Source organism: Pinus tabuliformis, chromosome Q (assembly GCF_031772625.1).
Source record: "Pinus tabuliformis cultivar Carrire ecotype Pingquan chromosome Q, CPIR1, whole genome shotgun sequence".
Taxonomy (NCBI): Eukaryota; Viridiplantae; Streptophyta; class Pinopsida; order Pinales; family Pinaceae; genus Pinus; species Pinus tabuliformis.
Genome location: NC_142296.1, coordinates 995,601,892 through 995,621,912, shown reverse-complemented (window position 1 = coordinate 995,621,912; position 20,021 = coordinate 995,601,892). Strand labels below are relative to the sequence as shown.

The following is a 20,021-nucleotide window of genomic DNA, read 5'->3' as shown; positions in this document are numbered from 1 at the left end:
TACTAGTAGTTATGTGTTAGGCGAGCTGATGGGTTCAAAGATGCATTTTGTTGCTTTTATTCCACTTCTTATGCAATCTTCCCCTCTTCAGAAGACTCGTTGTCCTTACTGATTCTTGATTCTCTTGTGAAAGATGATGATTCATAAGTAGCTACTTTCTTTTTTAATCATTCTGTAAGCACTCTATTTCCCTGTTATGAAGTTTCTTTGATCTTTGGTCTAAAACTTTTACTAGATCATATACTTGTTCTTTGTTTTACATTGGCATAGTAGTATATTTTTAAATCAAGATAGATACTTCTTTAAGAAACTTGCATAGAAAATTAGATGCATTCTGATGTGTGGTAGTAACTGTATTCTATAAACAGCTTCATTTTCTCTAGAATGCTGAATTGTCCATAATATAAAAGAGAGAGTTTTGTATATCCTCCCATAGATGGAGAAGATGTTGGGAGTTATTATGACGCCACTTTTTCATGGTTGCAATTTTGTATTTAATCCCCCAAATTAGGTGTATGTTGACCAATAGGCCTCAGTCCTGCCCCTTTGTGCAAGTCAAATTTATACTGTAAGAGTGATGTATCATAACATTTTTATGTTTATAGAAAGTTATTAAAAGAAAAAACATAGAAGGAAAGAGATCAACAGTGGAAACCTGCTCTAATCCAATTGATGCTGTGAGACCTGATGTAAGCATTGCCACCACTTCAGGAATTAATCTAGGAACTGGTATAACATGTTTTGCTGGAACCTACAGTCAAGTGAAAAATAAGTTAAATCCATTCAAAGAGTCGACAAGAAAGTATCTATAATTTCTATACAAAATCAGAAATGAATGTCCTAGGCAACAATAGTTGAAGAGAAGAAACAAAAAATTTACTCCCTGAATAGATAAAAAGGACACATTCGTTTCCAACTTTGCACCAGGAATGCATACCACACTGTATTCAGCATATGCACCAAATGACACAGCTGCCACAGGTGCACCTATAGTTAAACCTTCAACGAAATCATCAACTGCTACAACTAGACCCACAGCCTGCAAATAAACAATTCACAAATGAAAATTTCTCATCCAACTAAGAAAAGCAACCATCTTGGCAAAAAGATAGAGTAGATACAATGATTTTTTTTTCATATGCTAGAAGGAATAAATTTTGTCCATTTATGCACGATCTATTAAACATCTCTATGCTTCCTCGAAATCAAATTTCGGATTTGATGGCAATAGTAAACTGTATTCTTATTTTCTTGATGTGTGAAAGTAAAACTCATCTTGACCAGAAAACTTCATCCCAACCTAGTCAACAATCTTACCATGAAAGCAAATGACTGATGAAGTATATGTGTAATGGTTAGAACTAGCGCTCAAGTTTGGTAAGTCAGAATGTACTGGTTGGAATAGTCATTGTGTTAAGACTTCAAAATGTTGAGAAATTTAGGGGCAGCTTAATTAGGTGATTTCTCTTACTTTGATAGCTGCTTGTGATGTTTTTTTACTTAATTTGATGTACTTGTAGTTAGATCTTCTGTCATGTCCCTTCTCAAATACATTTGTAACAGGGTGTTGCTACACAATTTTGCACAATTTTGGCTAAGGAAAAGAACCCAGCATTTTCGACTTAGGGACTTAGGAGGAAATTTGACTTTATTTGGCTACTAGTGGAATGTGGGGGCCACCCACATGTGAATTCGAACTAGGCCATTCGAATGGCTTGGAGGGAATTCGAATAGCTGGATGGAGGGGCCCACATGAGGCAAGGAAGGCCCAAGGAGTTAAAAGGAGGAGGAAGCTCTCATTTGGATTCATTCTTACACCTTGCAAATCGAAATTACTTGATTGTTCGCTCTGTTGTTTAGCTGAGTCAACCGGCTATTTAGCCATGAATCTCTCAAGTAGGAGATTCAACCTTTCCTTCGGGATACCTTTCATGCCCGCCCTAGGGAGGGAGTTCCATAAGCATTTCAGGAGATCCGGGAGCGTGTTACAACACTACCATTCAGCCACAAATAGGGAGTGCGTATTTCTAGCTAGTTGAAGAATACGCAGGAGGAGTTGGAGCCATCATTGATCAGACATTTGTTGTTAGAGTTAGAGGATTGGGAGAGCAACAGTAGACTAGCATTTCTTGTGAGTTTTGGAGCCAACAAAGCCAACGTCCCAGCAGTTCGAATCACTGGGCTTGGGGACAACGCAAAGGAACAGTCCAACATTTTCGTGGAGCTTAGGAGCAGGTGCTACAGGCCAGAATCCCATCCGGGAAGTCAAGGGTTTTATAGTAGGGGTTAGCCCAACACTTTGTGACTATTTCTAGGAGGATATACAAGTAGATTTTAGCAGGCCGAGTTTTGCAGTTGCAGTTGAAGTTGGGCTCCTTGGGGGTCGAATTTCAGAAGTCTGAACCAACTAAATTCCTTCGTGAGTTATTCTGGGTTTAGGCCAAGGAGTCTGGGGTTAAAATCTTATAATTTTCTAAGCACGGGAAGTGGACTTTCCAGCCATTCGAACTTACTAGAAAAGATAGTTTGTTGGGCAACTCAGTTTAGATTGGTGCAATCGTTGGAGCAGTCACTGGTTCGACCATTTCTCACCTGGGTTTGGTCATGCTTGTCCATTGAGACAAGCCTAGGTGCACCATTCTATTATCCATTGTATTTTTCCCTCAAAGAAGTAATAAAATGGCTCAACAGTTCCTTATTTACAGCATTTCCATGGGTGTTTAATGTGTATTTCGTTTTTATATTTTGTTGCACATATTATATGCCTTATATCACTTGTATTCCTATTTAGGAACATTACATCTTCTTTACTTGATTATTATAGTGTTCTTTAATCATCAAACAACAACCAAACAATCAAAAACAATGAGACAAGTACACAAAATGTAGGTTGCAAGCCAGCACTAAAACCTCTCCTCTTGAGAGGAAAAACCACAAGAATTCTTCTCTTCTTATAGAATGTTCAAATGATGAATTCCAAGACCTATGACCCTTGACAAAGATCCCTCCAAGACCAAGTCGAAAACTCTTCTTTGATCAGCTCTTCTTCCACAAAGTCAACACTAGTCAAACTTGTTCCAGCACTTCAGATTTTGACTTTTCCTCAAAATTTCAGCTAGCTGCTTCAGCACTGCAGTGTTCAGCCTCTATTGTAGAAACCCTAGTTGGCATGTGTGAGAGAATAATGGTAAATCTAGCCTCCTTTTCCTTCGCTTGGTCATCCCTTTCTTCCTTGATAATTTGGCCTGCAATTTTGACTCTTTTGAACCTTGATTTCGACCTCTAAGATGACTGCAATTTTCGATCTGGTTGCCTTGATTTTCTCACAGGTGTGAGATGGAAATGGCCCAAAAACGGTCTCTTCAATACTTCGTTCTTTCTGCTCTTTCTTCACTAGGTATTAGGCTCCTTCTTCTTCCTTGATCGACTTCTTGTGAGCTTGATAGATGATCTTAAATGTGGTTGATTTCCTTGTATATATACACTTTCCTCGGAGCCGAATTATCATCATGAGGCCGACTTGTTCCTTCTTGAAGGTCGACTTGTTGACTGCATGTTGACAAGGTCTTGGAGGGTCTTTTATGACACTTTTGACTTACACAAAATTTCTTTGACTTGATACATGATGCCCAAATGGGTCTTATACATATTACAATCACTCAATTGACTTCTTTGACTCAATGACAAAACCTAGAAGCACTCAATGGGTGCTTTACCTACAAATAAAATAATCTTGAGCATGAAACCCATGCTAAATTATAATAATAACTTTATTTTTCTCTTTACATCATATAAAACCATGATTACATTAGACATTATGAAGACCGGACCTAGTTACACATTTCAACACTCCCTCTTAACTAGGGAGGTATTCATAATCCATACAAGGTACTTGGACATTCTCATACTGTAGAATTCTCATAAGAAGAGTTGGATTGGTAAGCCATCGCATAAGCTATTGTTTCAGCTTATCTCATTGCATCTCATCTTACCAACCAACATTGTCATATAGCAAGGCCTTGAATGTTGTTCTTCCACGATCTTGGGTCTAGGATAAAATCTTAGAATCTCTGATGCTACCAAACCAAGAATCACAACAATACTACTTTATAAACAACAATAAATCTATGCACAATGGAATATAAACAACAATAAATCTACTAGTGCATAAAATATGGACAACATTTTACAATTTTCAACCCAACTTTGTTATATTAATCAACATACAATACAATAGTCTAAGGCTCCCGTACTAGGGATAATGGCCCTCATACATCCACTAGTACAAGATACAAATTTGGGACTTGGTGTCAGTCCATTGAAAACCAATATACCCTCAACAAGATACATTGACCATTTGGTTAATGTAGTCGACTCTCTCAGCTCCCTCGGTCATACCCTATACTTGCCCGGTCCTTCGGCTCCCGATCCGCAGCTCCTGCCTCTATTAATGCTCCATGTCTATCTGGCCATTGAACCTCAGCTATCAATCTGCTCACTACGATCATTCATCCATCAACACATCAACACATCGAGACTCCTATCGAGTTGTTCACAACTCCGTTTGTTAACAACTCTCAACTGCCCACTACTGCTCCTCAGCTACTCAGTGACTTCAGCCCACTATAGTCTTCCTACGCTGCTCCAATGAAGACCAACATAGTGTTGACCTAGGTTGTCATTGATGTCAATATGGCAATATTCTAGATACCAGAGGATGACATGAAGCCAAGGGGAAGCCGAGAAAATCCATGAAGAGATAGGAGCAAGACCATCAGGATAGCCAAGCCATAAGCAAGAGGAGTTACCAAAGGAGGTCCTTGAAAGACACCGCCAAGCCAGAGGAGCCACATTGGAGCAACAGGAGACATATCGAAGGAGCATTGCATGTAATACATGCCCAAGAAGAACCAAGAGGAGCTACAGGAAGAGCCATATATATATATATAATATATATATGCCAAAACAGAGTTATTGGAGCTACAGGAGCAAACAAAGCAAGCAGAACAAAGCATATATATATGCCATATATATGCCAAAGAAGAACAGAGCAAACAGAGGACGCAAACAGAGCCATCGGAGAGCATATCAAAGCACAGACATATATATGCGCATTTAACAGCGATCGGGAGCTATCGGAGCAATGTATGCCACGAAAGGGTCATACGCATGCAAATGAGCTATCAGAGCCATATATGCCATAGATAACACTATGGGAGCATATATCATATATATGGATGCGTTTACACTATAGGGAGCAATATATGTCACAAACTCATAAAACTCATGTATATAGGGCTATATGCACTATCAGTAGTAAAAACATATATAGACAGGGATATATACACTATCGGCGGCATAAAACCCATTTATATATGCGCTTAAGACTAGCGGGAGCTATCAAAGGAGCAAAGGATGTGTTTAACACTATCGGAGGCCAAAAACCAGATATATATGTATTTAACACTATCGGCGGTCAAAACCATACATATATGCAATACACTATCGGAGCGGAAAGGCAAAGTTTATATATGTGTGCGCGGAATACATTATCAGAGTGGTCATATACATAAACATCGGCAACAGTGGAAATCGGTGGTTCGGCTATGTGCCATCACCCCAAACCCCCGGTTGCGACACATATATGCGGACCCGACGACATATATGTCCGGGTATATAAACAGATGTAGTCCGGATAGTATTTCATATATATGGTTATGTATGCGGGCCTTAAGCAATTGCAACATATATATATTATATAACGGACCCGTTGCGCATTATGAAACGTTGTATTATATATCACGTCCGCCTATCGGACCTTGCAAAGCGCCGATTGCGATAAAGCATGTGGACCCATTTAAACATTGTAACATGGCTTTATATAATATCACGTCCATTAGAGGATCCGTCGTCGACCATCGGCGATGCCATGGTCTCGATGTATAAAGGACCCCCGGAAGTCTTGAGCGTCGATTGCGATTATACTGTTGACCTGATATAGTATAGATGCGGGTGTATTGATTCTTGAAGTCCGTCCTTTAGCCTTTTTGCTTGTTTTTGCTCATATTTCCTGTGTAATTGAATATTTGGCTTGCACACGGTTTAAAGGCAAAAAGACACTAAGGAGTGCTCCCGATAGTTCAGAAGGCAAGAATCAAGCTAATTGCGATTACAATTGGGACGCGGCATGTCCGTTAAACAATGTTGCCTCTGTGAATGCTTGTTATCATGAAAAAACAGGGCTTTGTCACAGTTTTGACACACAGCGACCTAAAAGCCAGGAAGCTGAATGGAAAGCGAGCGCAGAGGAAGGCACAACGACCAAGGAGGGAAGCCAAAAGATCAAGCAAGTCAGAGGAAACGATAGTGACCGAGGAGGAAGCCAAAGAGGTAGTGGAAAGCGGAACCGATAAACAAAGGCATGGGGAATGAATAAAACAGGAAAAACAGAGAACAGAAGTGTGGTTGAAGGTTGTTGAAATAAACTAGAGGAAAAATAGGTCGTGTGAGGGTCCAGCAGAACAAAAAGAGGGACGAAGGACCAATAGGACAGTAGACAGTCAAAGGGGAGAAGTAGCCAGCAGAGAAACAGTCATGTTGAATCATTCACTATTTCAATGAGAACATAAGCTTGAACAAAAAGTTGTTCTTTATACAGAGCTTAGTGCAGCTAACAGTAGACTGACTAAAAGCTGTTTGAAGACATTATCAGAGAGCATGAAGGCTATTTAAGAACTCTGTGTGGACAGTATGAAGAAGTTGTAAAGACTCCTTCATAAGAGGATTAGTTGTCATTGATGCTGTAGCATGGAGACTACAATGAAGCTATAAACAGACAGAACTTAGTAGAGAAGAGTTCTGAGAGCAGAACATTACTATCAAATGTGCCTTGACAAGATTGGGTCAGAACCCTTGGGGCTGGTGCCTCAGAAGTAAGTAGGATTGGAGTCCTTGGGGCTGGTGCCTCAGAAGTAAGAAGGATAGGAGTCCTTGAGGTTGATACCTCAGAAATAAGTAGGATAGGATTCCTTGGGGTTGATGCCTCAGAAGTAAGAGGGATTGGAGTCTTTGGGATTTGGTGCCTCAGAGATAGGAAGGATAGGAGTCTTGTGGATTGATGTCTTAGGAACAGGAAGGATTGAAGTCCTTGGGAGTTGGTGCTCCTAAGTCCAAGACTGGTGCCTTGGCAAAATAGAGTTGGAGCTCTGGAGGTTGGAACCTCACAAAAGTCCAAGTTGGTGCTTGGCAACCGATTGCAACCATCTATACATTGTATCTATTTTACTGCAAAAGTTATATTAACAAAAGCATTTATTCTTGTTGTTCATCTTGTGTTCTGAACATATATGTTTAACTGGTAAAACAATAGTCGGAAAAAGAAATACTGATTCACCCCCCCTAGTATTTCCAACAATTGGTATCAGAGCCGGTACCTTCATTCAAAGCTTAACAGTGTGAAGGTTGACTTTTAGAACACAAATGGCGAAGTCAAGGAAGAAAGTCTCCAATCCTCCTAAGGATGTGTCTCCCTCTACTACTAAAATAGAAGACAATCAATTTGAGGAGGCTCCAAGGCTCAATGGGAACTTTAATATATTGGAAGCAAGAATGAGGAATTTCTTACAGACTCAAGGCACTGAAATCTGGAAATCAATGATTGTTGATAGCAAGATGGATGAAGAATCCGAGGAGTACAATGCAAAAGCAATGAAGGCAATCTTGAATGGACTATTTGATTCTTTAAAGAACAATCTAGGAAAATATTCATCAGCAAAGGGTATATGGGATAAACTTCATGACCTGAACTCAAAAGGTGCATTGACCATGACCATCAGTGAAGAAGATGATGGAAATCTAGAAGGAAATCCAGAACCCGTCATAGAAGCTGAACATGAGAATGATGACATCAAGGCTAAAACAGACCTAGAAGATGAAGAGAATGAAAAAGATTTTGTGGAAGAACTCCTCGCTCAACTTATGACTGCCATGGAAGAGATTAACAATTTGAAAAAGGAAAATGAGAAACTTAAGAAGATAGCTCTAGTTGGTGACCAAGATCAAACAAGGAAGAAAGTTGACCTCATCAAGCTTCAAATACAAGAAAAGGATGAAGAGCTTGCCAAACTTGAAGAAGAGGTTGGTCAGTACAAGGTAGAGGTCTCCTCTCTCAAGTTTCAACTATCAGAAGCAAGGAAACAAGCACAAGGAGCTGAAAAGACCACGGAAGCATTGGAAGTCATAGAAGGACAGGTTGATGAAGCAGGAAAGGAAAGAAACACCATGATCTGTCAACTGAAAGCAAAGGATGAAGAAATCTTCAAATTAAAATCTAACATCAAGCTTCTCAAGGCTGAAACATGTAAAACTACAAGGATCAAGGAAGAGATGGAAAGCAGTCAAGCAAAGAATGAAGAAATCTTCAAAATGAAGCCAAATATCATCTGCCTTAAAATAGAAGAAGATGAAGTTACTCGTATCAAGGAAGAAATTGAGAAACAACTTGCTAAGAAGAATAATGAGTGTGAAAGATTGGAAGAAGAGATTGTCTTCCTCAGAACAAAGGTTGAAGGGATGAACAAAATCTTGAAGAGCTCCCAAGCCTTGGATGACATGCTCAGCTATCACAGATGTCCATTTGATAAATCAGGTCTCAGATATGCAGGTGAATCCTCAAACAAGAATGAAAATGCTTTAAACAAAAAGGATGTGAAGAAGCTAGAAAGAAATGGTGATGCTCCCAGTTCCAGCAAAGGCAAGGAGAAAAATCAAGGCTACAATAGAAGAAATCCTACTCCAAGAAGAAATATAGATGATGTCAAAGATGCGGGAGGCAATGGTTATCATCAAAGGATCTCAAGGCAAAAAGGCTTCAGAAGTACATCAAGGAAATCTCCATCTCCCAGGTACCAAAGTTCATTTTTTGGTTATTGTTATTCTTGTACAAACTTTGGTCACATGGCAAAAGACTATAAAGCATATCATAGAGATAGATATTATAGTCCCCAACAATCTCCAAGAAACAATTTTGCAGGAAGAAATCATGAATTCTTATTCATGAACAATGTAGAATGCTTCAAGTGTCATAACATTGGTCATATGGCACGTGATTGTAACTTAACATGGGCTCTTACACAAGCTAGAACAATGCAAAAGAAGAAAGTTACACAAGTATGGAGAAGAAAGCAAATACAATCCGAAAGTCCCTTGATCTCTCTAGCCAAAATCATATGTCATTGGCCTGAATTTTGACAATCTAAGCATTTGATGGGAAGACTCTGCCAAAAGGAGATGATGCATATAGTTAGGGGGGCCTGTAATTCTTGATCACTATTGCAGAAGCTATTAGTGAAAAGGGTCCTGATGAAATCCTTATTGAGCTATATTAACAATCTTTCTTTGATGAAGATCATTTCTTAGGAGTACTCCATTGAAGAATAAGATCCTGTAACCATTCTTTGGACTGTTGTTAAAGATGTTTTTCACTTAATCTCTAAGTAGTATTTGGAACAACAAATAATGGCATCTAACACTAAAGAAATAAAGCAAACAACTATGGTGTTGTTATCACAGAAGTTTATGTCTTGACTCAAGGATTTAATGTGAGAACAGATAAATTCTAGACACTAATGGAGGCAATCTTCAAACAAACAGATACATTTGAAATGAAGTATTGAAATAAGAGAAATTGGCAGCATATAACAAAACTGAAGCATTGCATAAAGATGCAAATCAGCAATTGTATTTAAAAGACAGTCATAGACTAGATATCTAAATCTGCTAGGGAAATAACATGCAGAGATATGTACAAGAACACAAGGACAAGATGGCTCATAGAAAGGAGAGTGTGGTGCAGTCAAATATAACTTATGCTAAGACTGGTCACTGAGAAAATATAGCAACAGTAAGGCACAACCTCTCACCTTTTCATCCAAATGCAGTGAAGTTGAATACTGGATGGTAGTCACTCAAGGAAAAGCACAGTGACACAAAGGAACTCAGATCTGAAGAATGACAACAAGAAAGGCAATCTCAGTGGCAGTCTCTCTTGATCCGGACTATGAAGGTCTCTCAATTCTGCCTATGGAGACAGCAATATGGATTGAAGCATAAAAGCCTGGACTTGGACACTTGGTGTATGGCCATTTGCAATCTGAATGAAAGCATTAAAGTAGAGCATCTTTAAGCATTGTTGAAGCCATGATAAAGCAGTTCTGAGACATGAAGAGGAAATAATGTGCAAATTGGTGATAAAGCATCAATCCTTCTATCTTGAGTAAAAAGAAGAAGAGCATTATGATAGGGGGAGTCACAAACCCATGAAGATCTACCATTCATGAAGAACAAAAGCAGTTTGATAGGGGGAGTCCCAGAGCACTCCTTTGCCATTGATGTCAAAGGGGGAGAGAAGAAAAATATTGCCATCAATAACAAAGGGGGAGATTGTTGACCTAGGTTGTCATTGATGTCAATATGGCAATATTCTAGATACCAGAGGATGACATGAAGCCAAGGGGAAGCTGAGCAAATCCATGAAGAGATAGGAGCAAGGCCATCAGGATAGCTAAGCCATAAGCAAGAGGAGTAACCAAAGGAGGTCTTTGAAAGACACTGCCAAGCCAGAGGAGCCACATTGGAGCAAGAGGAGACATATCGAAGGAGCATTGCATGTAATACATGCCCAAGAAGAACCAAGAGGACTACAGGAGGAGCCATATATATATATATATATATGCCAAAACAGAGTTATCGGAGGTACAGGAGCAAACAGAGCAAGTAGAACAGAGCATATATATATGCCATATATATGCCAAAGAAGAACAGAGCAAACAGAGGACGCAAACAAAGCCATCAGAGGAAGAAAACAGAGCCATCAAAGAGCATATCGAAGCGCAAACATATATATGCATGCATTTAACAGCTATCAGGAGCTATCAAAGCAATGTATGCCACAAAAGGGTCATATGCATGCAAATGAGCTATCGGAGCCACATATGCCACAGATAACACTATGGGAGCATATATCATATATATGGATGCATTTACACTATAGGGAGCAATATATGTCACAAACTCATAAAACTCATGTATGCTATATGCACTATCGGCGGTAAAAACATATATAGACAAGGCTATATACTCTATCGGCGGCATAAAACCCATTTATATATGCGTTTAACACTATCAGGAGCTATCAAAGGAGCAAAGGATGTGCTTAACACTATCGGAGGCCAAAAACCAAATATATATGTATTTAACACTATCGGCGGTCAAAACCATACATATATGCAATACACTATCGAAGCGGAAAGGCAGAGTTTATATATGTGTGTGCAGAATAAACTATCGGAGTGGACATATACATAAACATCGGCGATAGTGGAAATCGGCGGTTCGACTATGTGCCATCACCCCAAACCCCCGATTGCGATACATATATGCGGACCCGACGACATATATGTCTGGGTATATAAACAGATGTAGTCTGGATAGTCTTTCATATATATGGTTATGTATGTGGGCCTTAAGCAATTGCAAATATATATATATATATATATATATATATATATATATGAACCCATTGCGCATTATGAAACGTTGTATTATATATCACATCTGCCTATCGGACCTTGCAAAGCGCTAATTCCAACAAAGCATGTGGACCTGTTTAAACATTGTAACATGGCTTAATATAATATTGCGTCCAGTGGAGGATCGGTCGTCGGCCATCGGTGATGCCATGGTCTCGATGTATAAAGGACCCCCGGAAGTCTTGAGCGCCGATTGCGATTATATTGCAGACCCGATACAGTATAGATGCGAGTGTATTGATTCTTGAAGTCTGCCCTTTAGCATTTTTGCTTGTTTTTGCTCCTATTTCCTATGTAATTGAATATTTGGCTTGCGCGTGGTTTGAAGGCAAAAATACACTAAGTAGTGTTCCTGATAGTTCAGAAGGCAAGAATCAAGCCAATTGCGATTGCGATTGGAATGTGGCATGTCCGTTAAACAATGTTGCCTCTGTGAATGCCTGTTATCATAAAAAAAACAGGGCTCTATCACAGTTTTGACACACAGCGACCAAAAAGCCAGGAAGCTGAATGGAAAGCCAGCGCAGAGGAAGCCACAGCGACCAAGGAGGGAAGCTGAAAGATCAAGCGAGTTAGAGGAAACGACAGCGACCGAGGAGGAAGCCAAAGAGGCGGTGGAAAGCGGAACCAATAGACAGAGGCATGGGGAATGAATAAAACAGGAAAAGCAGAGAACATAAGTGTGGTTGAAGGTTGTTGAAATAAGTTGGAAGAAAAATAGGTTGTGTGAGGGTCCATCAGAACAAAAAGAGGGTCCAGCAGAACAGAAAGAGGGACGAAGGACCAACAGGACAGTAGACAATCGAAGAGGAGAAGTAGCCAACAGAGAAACAGTCATGCTAAAGCATTCAATGTTTCAATGAGAACATAAGCTTGAACAGAAAGTTGTTCTTTATACAGTGCTTAGTGCAGCTACAATAGACTGACTAAAAGTTGTGTGAAGACATTATCAGAGAGCATGAAGGCTATTGAAGAACTCTGTGTGGACAATATGAAGAAGTTGTAAAAACTTCTTCATAAGAGGATTAGTTGTCATTGATGTTGTAGCATGGAGACAACAGTGAAGCTATAGACAGACAGAACTTAGTAGAGAAGAGTTCTGAGAGCAGAACATTATTATCGAATGTGCCTTGAGAAGATTGGGTCAGAACCCTTGGGGTTGGTGCCTCAGAAGTAAATAGCATTGGAATCCTTGGGGCTAGTGCCTCAGAAGTAAGAAGGATAGGAGTCCTTGAGGTTGATACCTCAGAAATAAATAGGATAGGAGTCTTGCGGACTGATGTCTCAGGAACAGGAAGGATTGAAGTCCTTGGGATTTGGTGCTCCTAAGTCCAAGATTGGTGCCTTGGCGAAATAGAGTTGGAGCTCTGGAGGTTGGAGCCTCACAAAAGTCCATGTTGGCGATGGGCAACCAATTGCAACCATCTATATATTATATCTATTTTACTACAAAAATTATATTAATAAAAGCATTTATTCTTGTTGTTCATCTTGTGTTTTGAACATATATGTTTAACTAGTAAAACAATAGTCGGAAAAAGAAATATTGATTCACCCCCCTCTCAGTATTTCCAACACATAGGACACGGAGGGCTTCCACCTATCACTGCAAGATGTCCATCTCCCACAATGAACACAGGCTAGGAGGACTTCTCATCATCTACTATAAAAGTCCTTCTCCACACACAAGTCTAGGGCTGCACAAACTTCTCCTCGTTGATCAGACCCATGAGCTCAACATCTGCCACTCTAGCAACCACCTAAGTCCATGAATATGGTGCACACTAGGCTCCAACTTGGGCACTATCACGTTGTCCTCCAATAGACCATAAATTCCCAATCCAATATCCACACTTGGTCCACTCTCACACTGCCCTCAAATAGACCACGAGTGACCAATCCTTGATGTAGCACATCCAACCACCTAGGAAACCCCTCTACATGGCTGCTAACAAACTTCCAAACTTTCCTCTCCTAGGACACCATCAACTAGCATCAATTCAACCTTAGCACATCAATACAATACATACCTAGCCCTGCTCAGCTTCTGCGTCACCCCGGTGTAGTCTGCTACATGCTCTGTCCTCACTCGCATTGCCTGCATTGGCGTTCCTGCAGTCACGTGTTTCTGCACTCGTGTATTCCTGCACTCGCATTCCTGCACTCACGCATTCTTGCACTCACGTTCCTGCACTCACGCATTCCTGCACTCACGTGTTCCTAAACTCGCATTCCTGCACTTGAGCTTCCTTTATTGATGTGAAGACTATGAAAGATGCTTCTTGGATATGTTAAATGACTCTCCACCACCTTATATTTATACACAATATAAGGGCTCCATCAAATCACATGTGTGTGAAAAATCGGTGACCCAATTCCTACTGCAGCAAACTGATGATATTTCTCCTATTTGTTAAATTGCTTTAAACAATTTACTTGCAGTTTTCTACAGCAAATATCGAAATATATACACTGCAACCTACACAAAATAAAATACTGCAGAAACTAAATACTGCACTAGAGAGAAATAAACACACACACACAATTACACCATTGTTTTTGGACAAATGTCCCCGGAAAACCCCAATGTGGGAAAACCGATGCAACAGCTAAGGGTTTTATTATTATGTAGTAGTAATTTGAGTACAAATCATTAGATGCCCAAACTGGCAATTTGATACAAGGAATAAACTGGCAAAGAGGTAGTCAGAAAAATCTCACAATGTCACTGGTGATCCAAATCTGATCCAGGCTCTAGATGTTGAAGTTTCTAAATTTACTTAGTTTAGAAACCCCTCATGCACTTTTTCTCATTTATTCCTACCTACTTGTTATTTTTCTTTAACAAGTTATTTACAAAGTAAATACTGAAAATAAACACCAGTGCATGCTCAACATATTACAGATTAGTAACTAAAAGAAACAAGAACAAACACACCACATGAAACTATTATTTTTGGACCAATGTCCCCAGAAAAACTCAATGCGGAAAAACCGCTGCAGCTATCTGAGGGTTTTCTTATTAAGCAATATCAAAGTACAATCTAGGTGCCGAAACTGGCCTACCCAACAGAGAATTTCCTTAGCAGCTATCCCTCACAATTTGAGAGAAATATCCTCGCTGAAACCTCGGAAAACCCTTCCGGCAGCTCTTTAGCACAAAACTACTCCTACAACCCCAGTGTCTGCTAATCTGGACAGCGTCAACCCCTCTCTGTCTCACGCTAGCCCTGCGTCAGCCTTTCTGGGCCTGTGTCAGCTGCGCTGGCCCCTCTGGTGCTCTGCGCAACGCTTGGCTACCTCTATGTGGCCCTACGTGAGCCCTTGCTGGCTCTGTGTCACCCTCCTTGGCTGCTACGCTGCTCTCCCGACACAATCTCTGCCTTCTCTATTTCTCTGTACTCAATGTCCCTCAGCTGCTCTCTCAATCACTGATTCTATCTCTCTTAGCAAACCCTGCTCTAGAGAATAGAATGATTGATCATCTAGTGTATTCTCCAAGTGACCCTCAAGCCTCCTCTTATACTTTTCCTGTTGACATCTCAACGGCCGAGATTAAGTCCCTAATCAATGGCTAAGATTAGATCTGCCTTGATCCATGTCTTTTGGACCATTCTAACACAGACTCATATTAATGCACATTAATATTTTATTTTCCCTAAGTTTAGACCTATGTTGCACGGAACTTCAACGAACCCGACGTTTCGGGACGTACCCGTACCTGCAACTCTGAAACTCAGCTGAAACTCAACTGAAACTCGACCATCATGTAATCATCTATGAGAGTTAATATAGACTTGGTTTTCCTTCTAAATTGTCATCTATGGGTCTTATTCCCTTTTTTCTTTCAAAATAATATGTTTTTCACTTATTCATCAATTTCTTTTTATATATATAAACACATATGACGTTTCGGTTGACGTTTCCATTTTTGGGAGGCGATGTTTCTAAGCGTACCCATTTCGGAAACTCAAAAACATCTCAGCGCTTCGTGCAACTTAGGTTTAGACTTAGGGACTCCATTAAAAATATTAATTATTTTAATATCTCTTGATCTGTTTAGAATCTGCCCAAATCCTTTCTGGTTATTGGAGATCTCATGTGCCCCAACCTCTCCACCAAATTTCGTGGCTAGAGCACATCCGATGCTACCCCAAATCAACACTAGATGGCTAGCCCCATGCTGCCTCTGCGCAATCTCTGCGTCACTCTTCTTGCTAGTCAATTTTCCTCTGGAACTTCGACTCTCTGGCTCTCTGGTCTCACACACCAGCTTCTGGCACTAGATCTTGACTCTCCCAACAAAAATTCGAAGTCCCTCTAAAGCTCTACGTTGCCTCTGCATGGCACTACGCTGCCTCTCTGAACCTTTCATTCCCTTCTCTACCTTGCACTCTTTGGAACTGGAAAAATTCCCTCCGATCTACTATCCTTGCCCCTCACTGCAAGAAGACCACTTGATCTCTCTCCGGAAACTCAATGCTGCTACTCTTGAGAAATTTGATCTCTTGATATCACTATCTCGATGTCTCCACTGTGTTCTCCAAATGCCCCCCAAAATCTTCTTATAATCTCTTCGTTGGAGCACCAACGACCAAGATTAAAACATAATCAAAGGCTAAGATTAACTAGGAGTTGATCCTCGTCTTCTTCTAGAAGATTCACACCAGATTTAATTAATACCCTTTAATTAATCACATTTCCTAAGTTTAGACTTAGGAATACATTAAAAATGATTAATTATTTTAATTAAACATCTCTAGGTGGAATTTTATCAAACGATTTATGGGTATTGGATAATGCATGTGTCTTAGCCTCTATGCAAAATCTTGAGGCTATAACACATCAAATGCTATAGAAATAAACACTCCCTCTTAGTGAGGAATGTGTTCTAGTGCTACAACCCACTGAACCATCACTCTATCTCTGCACCATCTCCTGCTGTGTTGTTGATGTCTAGTTGTTGCTGCCCACCAACCACTGTGCAACTCTGATTGCTGCATTCGTGCTGTTGCTGGCCCTATTGAGCTGCTACCAACATTGCATCTACACTGCAACCTTCTCCATCTTCTGCTACTGCAACTGCAACAACTGCAACGGAAAAGCATCCAAAATACTAAACCAATTGTGGTCAGTATGATGCATCCGTCATCTAAGTTCTGACTGCTGCTAGCCATTGCGTTGTCACTAAAGCCTTAAAGTTGTTGCTGACTATGCACTATGCCAACTGCACTGTTGCCAACTCTGCTCTGCATTGTTCAATCTCTAACTTGCTACTAGCTTCGGCATTTGTCACTCTGGCACTTGACTGCACCAACTGCCACTAATCCATCCTACTACTACATGCCTTGGGCTCCCGTAGTAAGGTATTGATTCATGAGGTGGACCTCCTCAAGAATCATGCCCATCCTGTAGCTCTCTGGGGCTACAACTCTAGATCACCCCACCTGACCCCTAGGGGTAACCCAGTGATCATGGCAAACTCTTCCTCCAGTCTGGAAGACAACCTGTCGATCTCAACAGATTTAGCATGTTGGTCTTGCTTCTCTTCTTTGTCCTTCTTTCTGAGAGGACATTGAGTGTTGTAGTGGCCAAGCTCACCACACTTGAAGCACTTGATCTTCGAAATGTCCTTCTTTCTTTTGTGTTGCTCCTGCTGCCCCTTTGATGCAATGGCCACGTCCTCCTCTTCCTTCACTTGCTTCGTCCCACTGCTGCTACTGCCACTAATCGTGACCTTCACCAGATCACACCTCATCTCCTCCTGCTGTAGATTAGGCCACACACGTTCCCAATTTGGCAATTTTTCTCTGCCCAATGTACTCTGGATGAAAACTTGCCAATCTTCAGAAACATTGTTCAGTGCTAATTGTACAAACTTTGTAGGTTGGGGCGTTGATCCTACTGAAGCCAACTGGCCCCAAACATCCTGAAGCCTAGTAAGGAAGGGGTTTATACACTCCCCTTTCTGCATCCTCATGCATCTCATCTTCTCCTCAAGATACAGCTTCTGTTGCTCGGAAAATCCTTCGTACAGCGTAGCAAGTGCCTTCCACATCTGCTGGGCAGTATCTTTGCCAGCTATGTGAGACACCACGTGATCTTGAACCCCATTGAGAATCAGCCTCTTTGCCTCGCCATCTCCTTTTTGTATTTCTTAAGCGGATCTACATCTGCGCATACAACTACCACACTATCGACATAAATTTTGAGATCATGCTCATATAGAAGGCAAGAAATTCTAGCCTTCCAAATCACATAGTTGAAGGCTCTCAAGGTACTAATAGCACAATCCATGGAATGTGAATAAAGGAACTAAAGTTGAACGCTCGTGAAATCACCCAATCGAAAGCCAATGATGTGAACTTGTTGTCGAGTGCGAAAAACTTGCCATTAGGGCATGCAAGCTCTAAGGTACTGGAAGGGAGTCTCTCAGGCAGCTTCTTGGATAATGAGCTGAAGTCGACAGGAAGTGACCGTGTCGAAAGAGGGCCATGATGTATCCCACATCATCGACACGAGACAAAGGGATGCAATGATTTCAAATGATACAAAGAATCAGAAATGAGTGTAACTGCAGAAGGACAACTCTTGAACATATCCGCGACACGACTCCGAAGTTTGGCAGCTTTTGGATTCATGGGATCGGAGGTCATGATGACGTGGCAGAGATCAAATGGAAGGCAATAATGAATGGCCTAACCCAGGAAGGTCAAAGATGAAGTGAGGATATTCCAACCCAACACGAAGTATAAAGTGTCAAGTTCAAGAGTGAGTTTCCGACATAACTGATAGAATTTCCCATTTCCCCCACCATTTCTGGCAGGTACCCCAATTTTTTTTAATCGCAAGCTTGAAGGGGATAGCATGTGATTGCACTGTAATTCAATCCTTTGGATGAATCCGACCTAGTAAGATTAGTGAGCCCTAGGAAGGAGAAGCTCATGTTCGTCATGGCGACAAATCCGATGTCGTTTTAATGTTTTAACGAGTCCGACAAAAGTGTAACTTGGTATCTTTTTCATGTTTAGAGAGTTTGAAAAGACATAGAAAAGAAAACTCCACATGGTCCCTTTTCATACATTTGTGTCTCTCGAGCCTGAAAAGATAGAAAACGATACTTGAGAGAACCGCTTGACCATTTCAGTCAAGGAGTACCTTTTTCGTAAATAGTTTATCCCAGCCCAAAAAAAGGGTAAACGTATATCGGGTAAACGACGCTTCGCAACCTTTAACGAGTTCAAAACGACAAGAGCTCGGAAATATTTTCATGTTTAAGGAGTCAAAAAAGAGCTTGAAAGCGGACCCCCCATTTTATTCTCTTTAATGAGTCAGAAAGGGAAAAATACTCGGCGATATTTTCATTTGAGTTTTACAAATCGAGAAAAGAGCTTAAACGCGACTCTAGTACCATCATCAACAATCTTGTCACCTGTCGCTACACAAGAGGTAAACGTATTATCCAATTTCTGAGGTAAAATAGATTAAAAATGCCTTTAAAACCCTAATATTTCATGAAAAATGAATAAAAGAGGGAAAAAGTAAATAATTTTTACCATTTTACCTTTTTACCTTGTGTGGAGACATTTTCACCCATTTGTGCCCTAGATTTTCAGGAGCAGATTGCAGCAGATCCAGGAGGCCATTCGACGATCCGTTAGTTGCAGGTAAGAGCTAAGACCCTTAGCTTCATTTTTATGCTTGTTTTGCCTGTTTTTAACTATTTTTTGGATTTATGGAGGAGGATTTAGCAAAAAAAGTCGCCCTCGGTCGGCGCAATTTCCAATCACAAAATCACGTCGATCGAGGGTCATTAACTCTGTCAATCGCGTCGTCAGTGCTACTGTTTTTAAAACAATCGCGTCAGTTTTGTTCACACAAAAATTTCAATCTTTTTCCCAAATTTCTCTACTTTGATCCAAATTTCTTTAGCCAAGGATGAATGCTGACTTAATTTTATGGTTTTTACAGGGAAAACACAGTGAAAAATGGTTGATTGGAAGGAACGAGAGCATGAGGCAATTGATACACAGGCATTGGCAGACCCAAATTGTTTAAATGCCCTGAGGAACTGTGGGATCCTAAAATTATTCCTCACACCAGGTCTTCGGGCTCAACCGGAGTTGCTACAGTATTTGATCAATCTTTGGGATGTCAATTGGGAAGTTTTTGTAATCCGAGACCAAGAAGTGGTATTGGAAACTTCTGACATCTACTTCCTCACTGGACTATCCCGAAGAGGGGAACCAGTCAATCAAAGAGCAGCAAGATAGCGATCATGAGTGTTTGGGATCTTGTGCTGAAAGTGTTGCTTTTGACCATAAACCGAGTGGCTAGGGCTCAGGCATAGAATGAGTCCAACAAATCCAAGTTTCAGTATGCTATAGACTGTACGGCGCTGACTATCTTCAACTGGGCGGAAGCCATGAAGTT

At 40.6% G+C, this 20,021-nt stretch overlaps 1 protein-coding gene across 1 annotated transcript in view; it reads right to left on the bottom strand.

Moving 5' to 3' along the window:
* Nucleotides 1-20,021, bottom strand: part of LOC149222822 (uncharacterized) — a 496,388-nt gene that overhangs the window by 279,680 nt on the left and 196,687 nt on the right. The window contains exons 13-14 of the mRNA XM_089387688.1: nt 938-1,039; nt 656-751 (exon numbers count right to left, since the gene is read on the bottom strand). Of these exons, the coding sequence (XP_089243814.1) occupies nt 656-751; nt 938-1,039 (198 nt within the window). The remainder of the gene's footprint in view (nt 1-655; nt 752-937; nt 1,040-20,021) is intronic.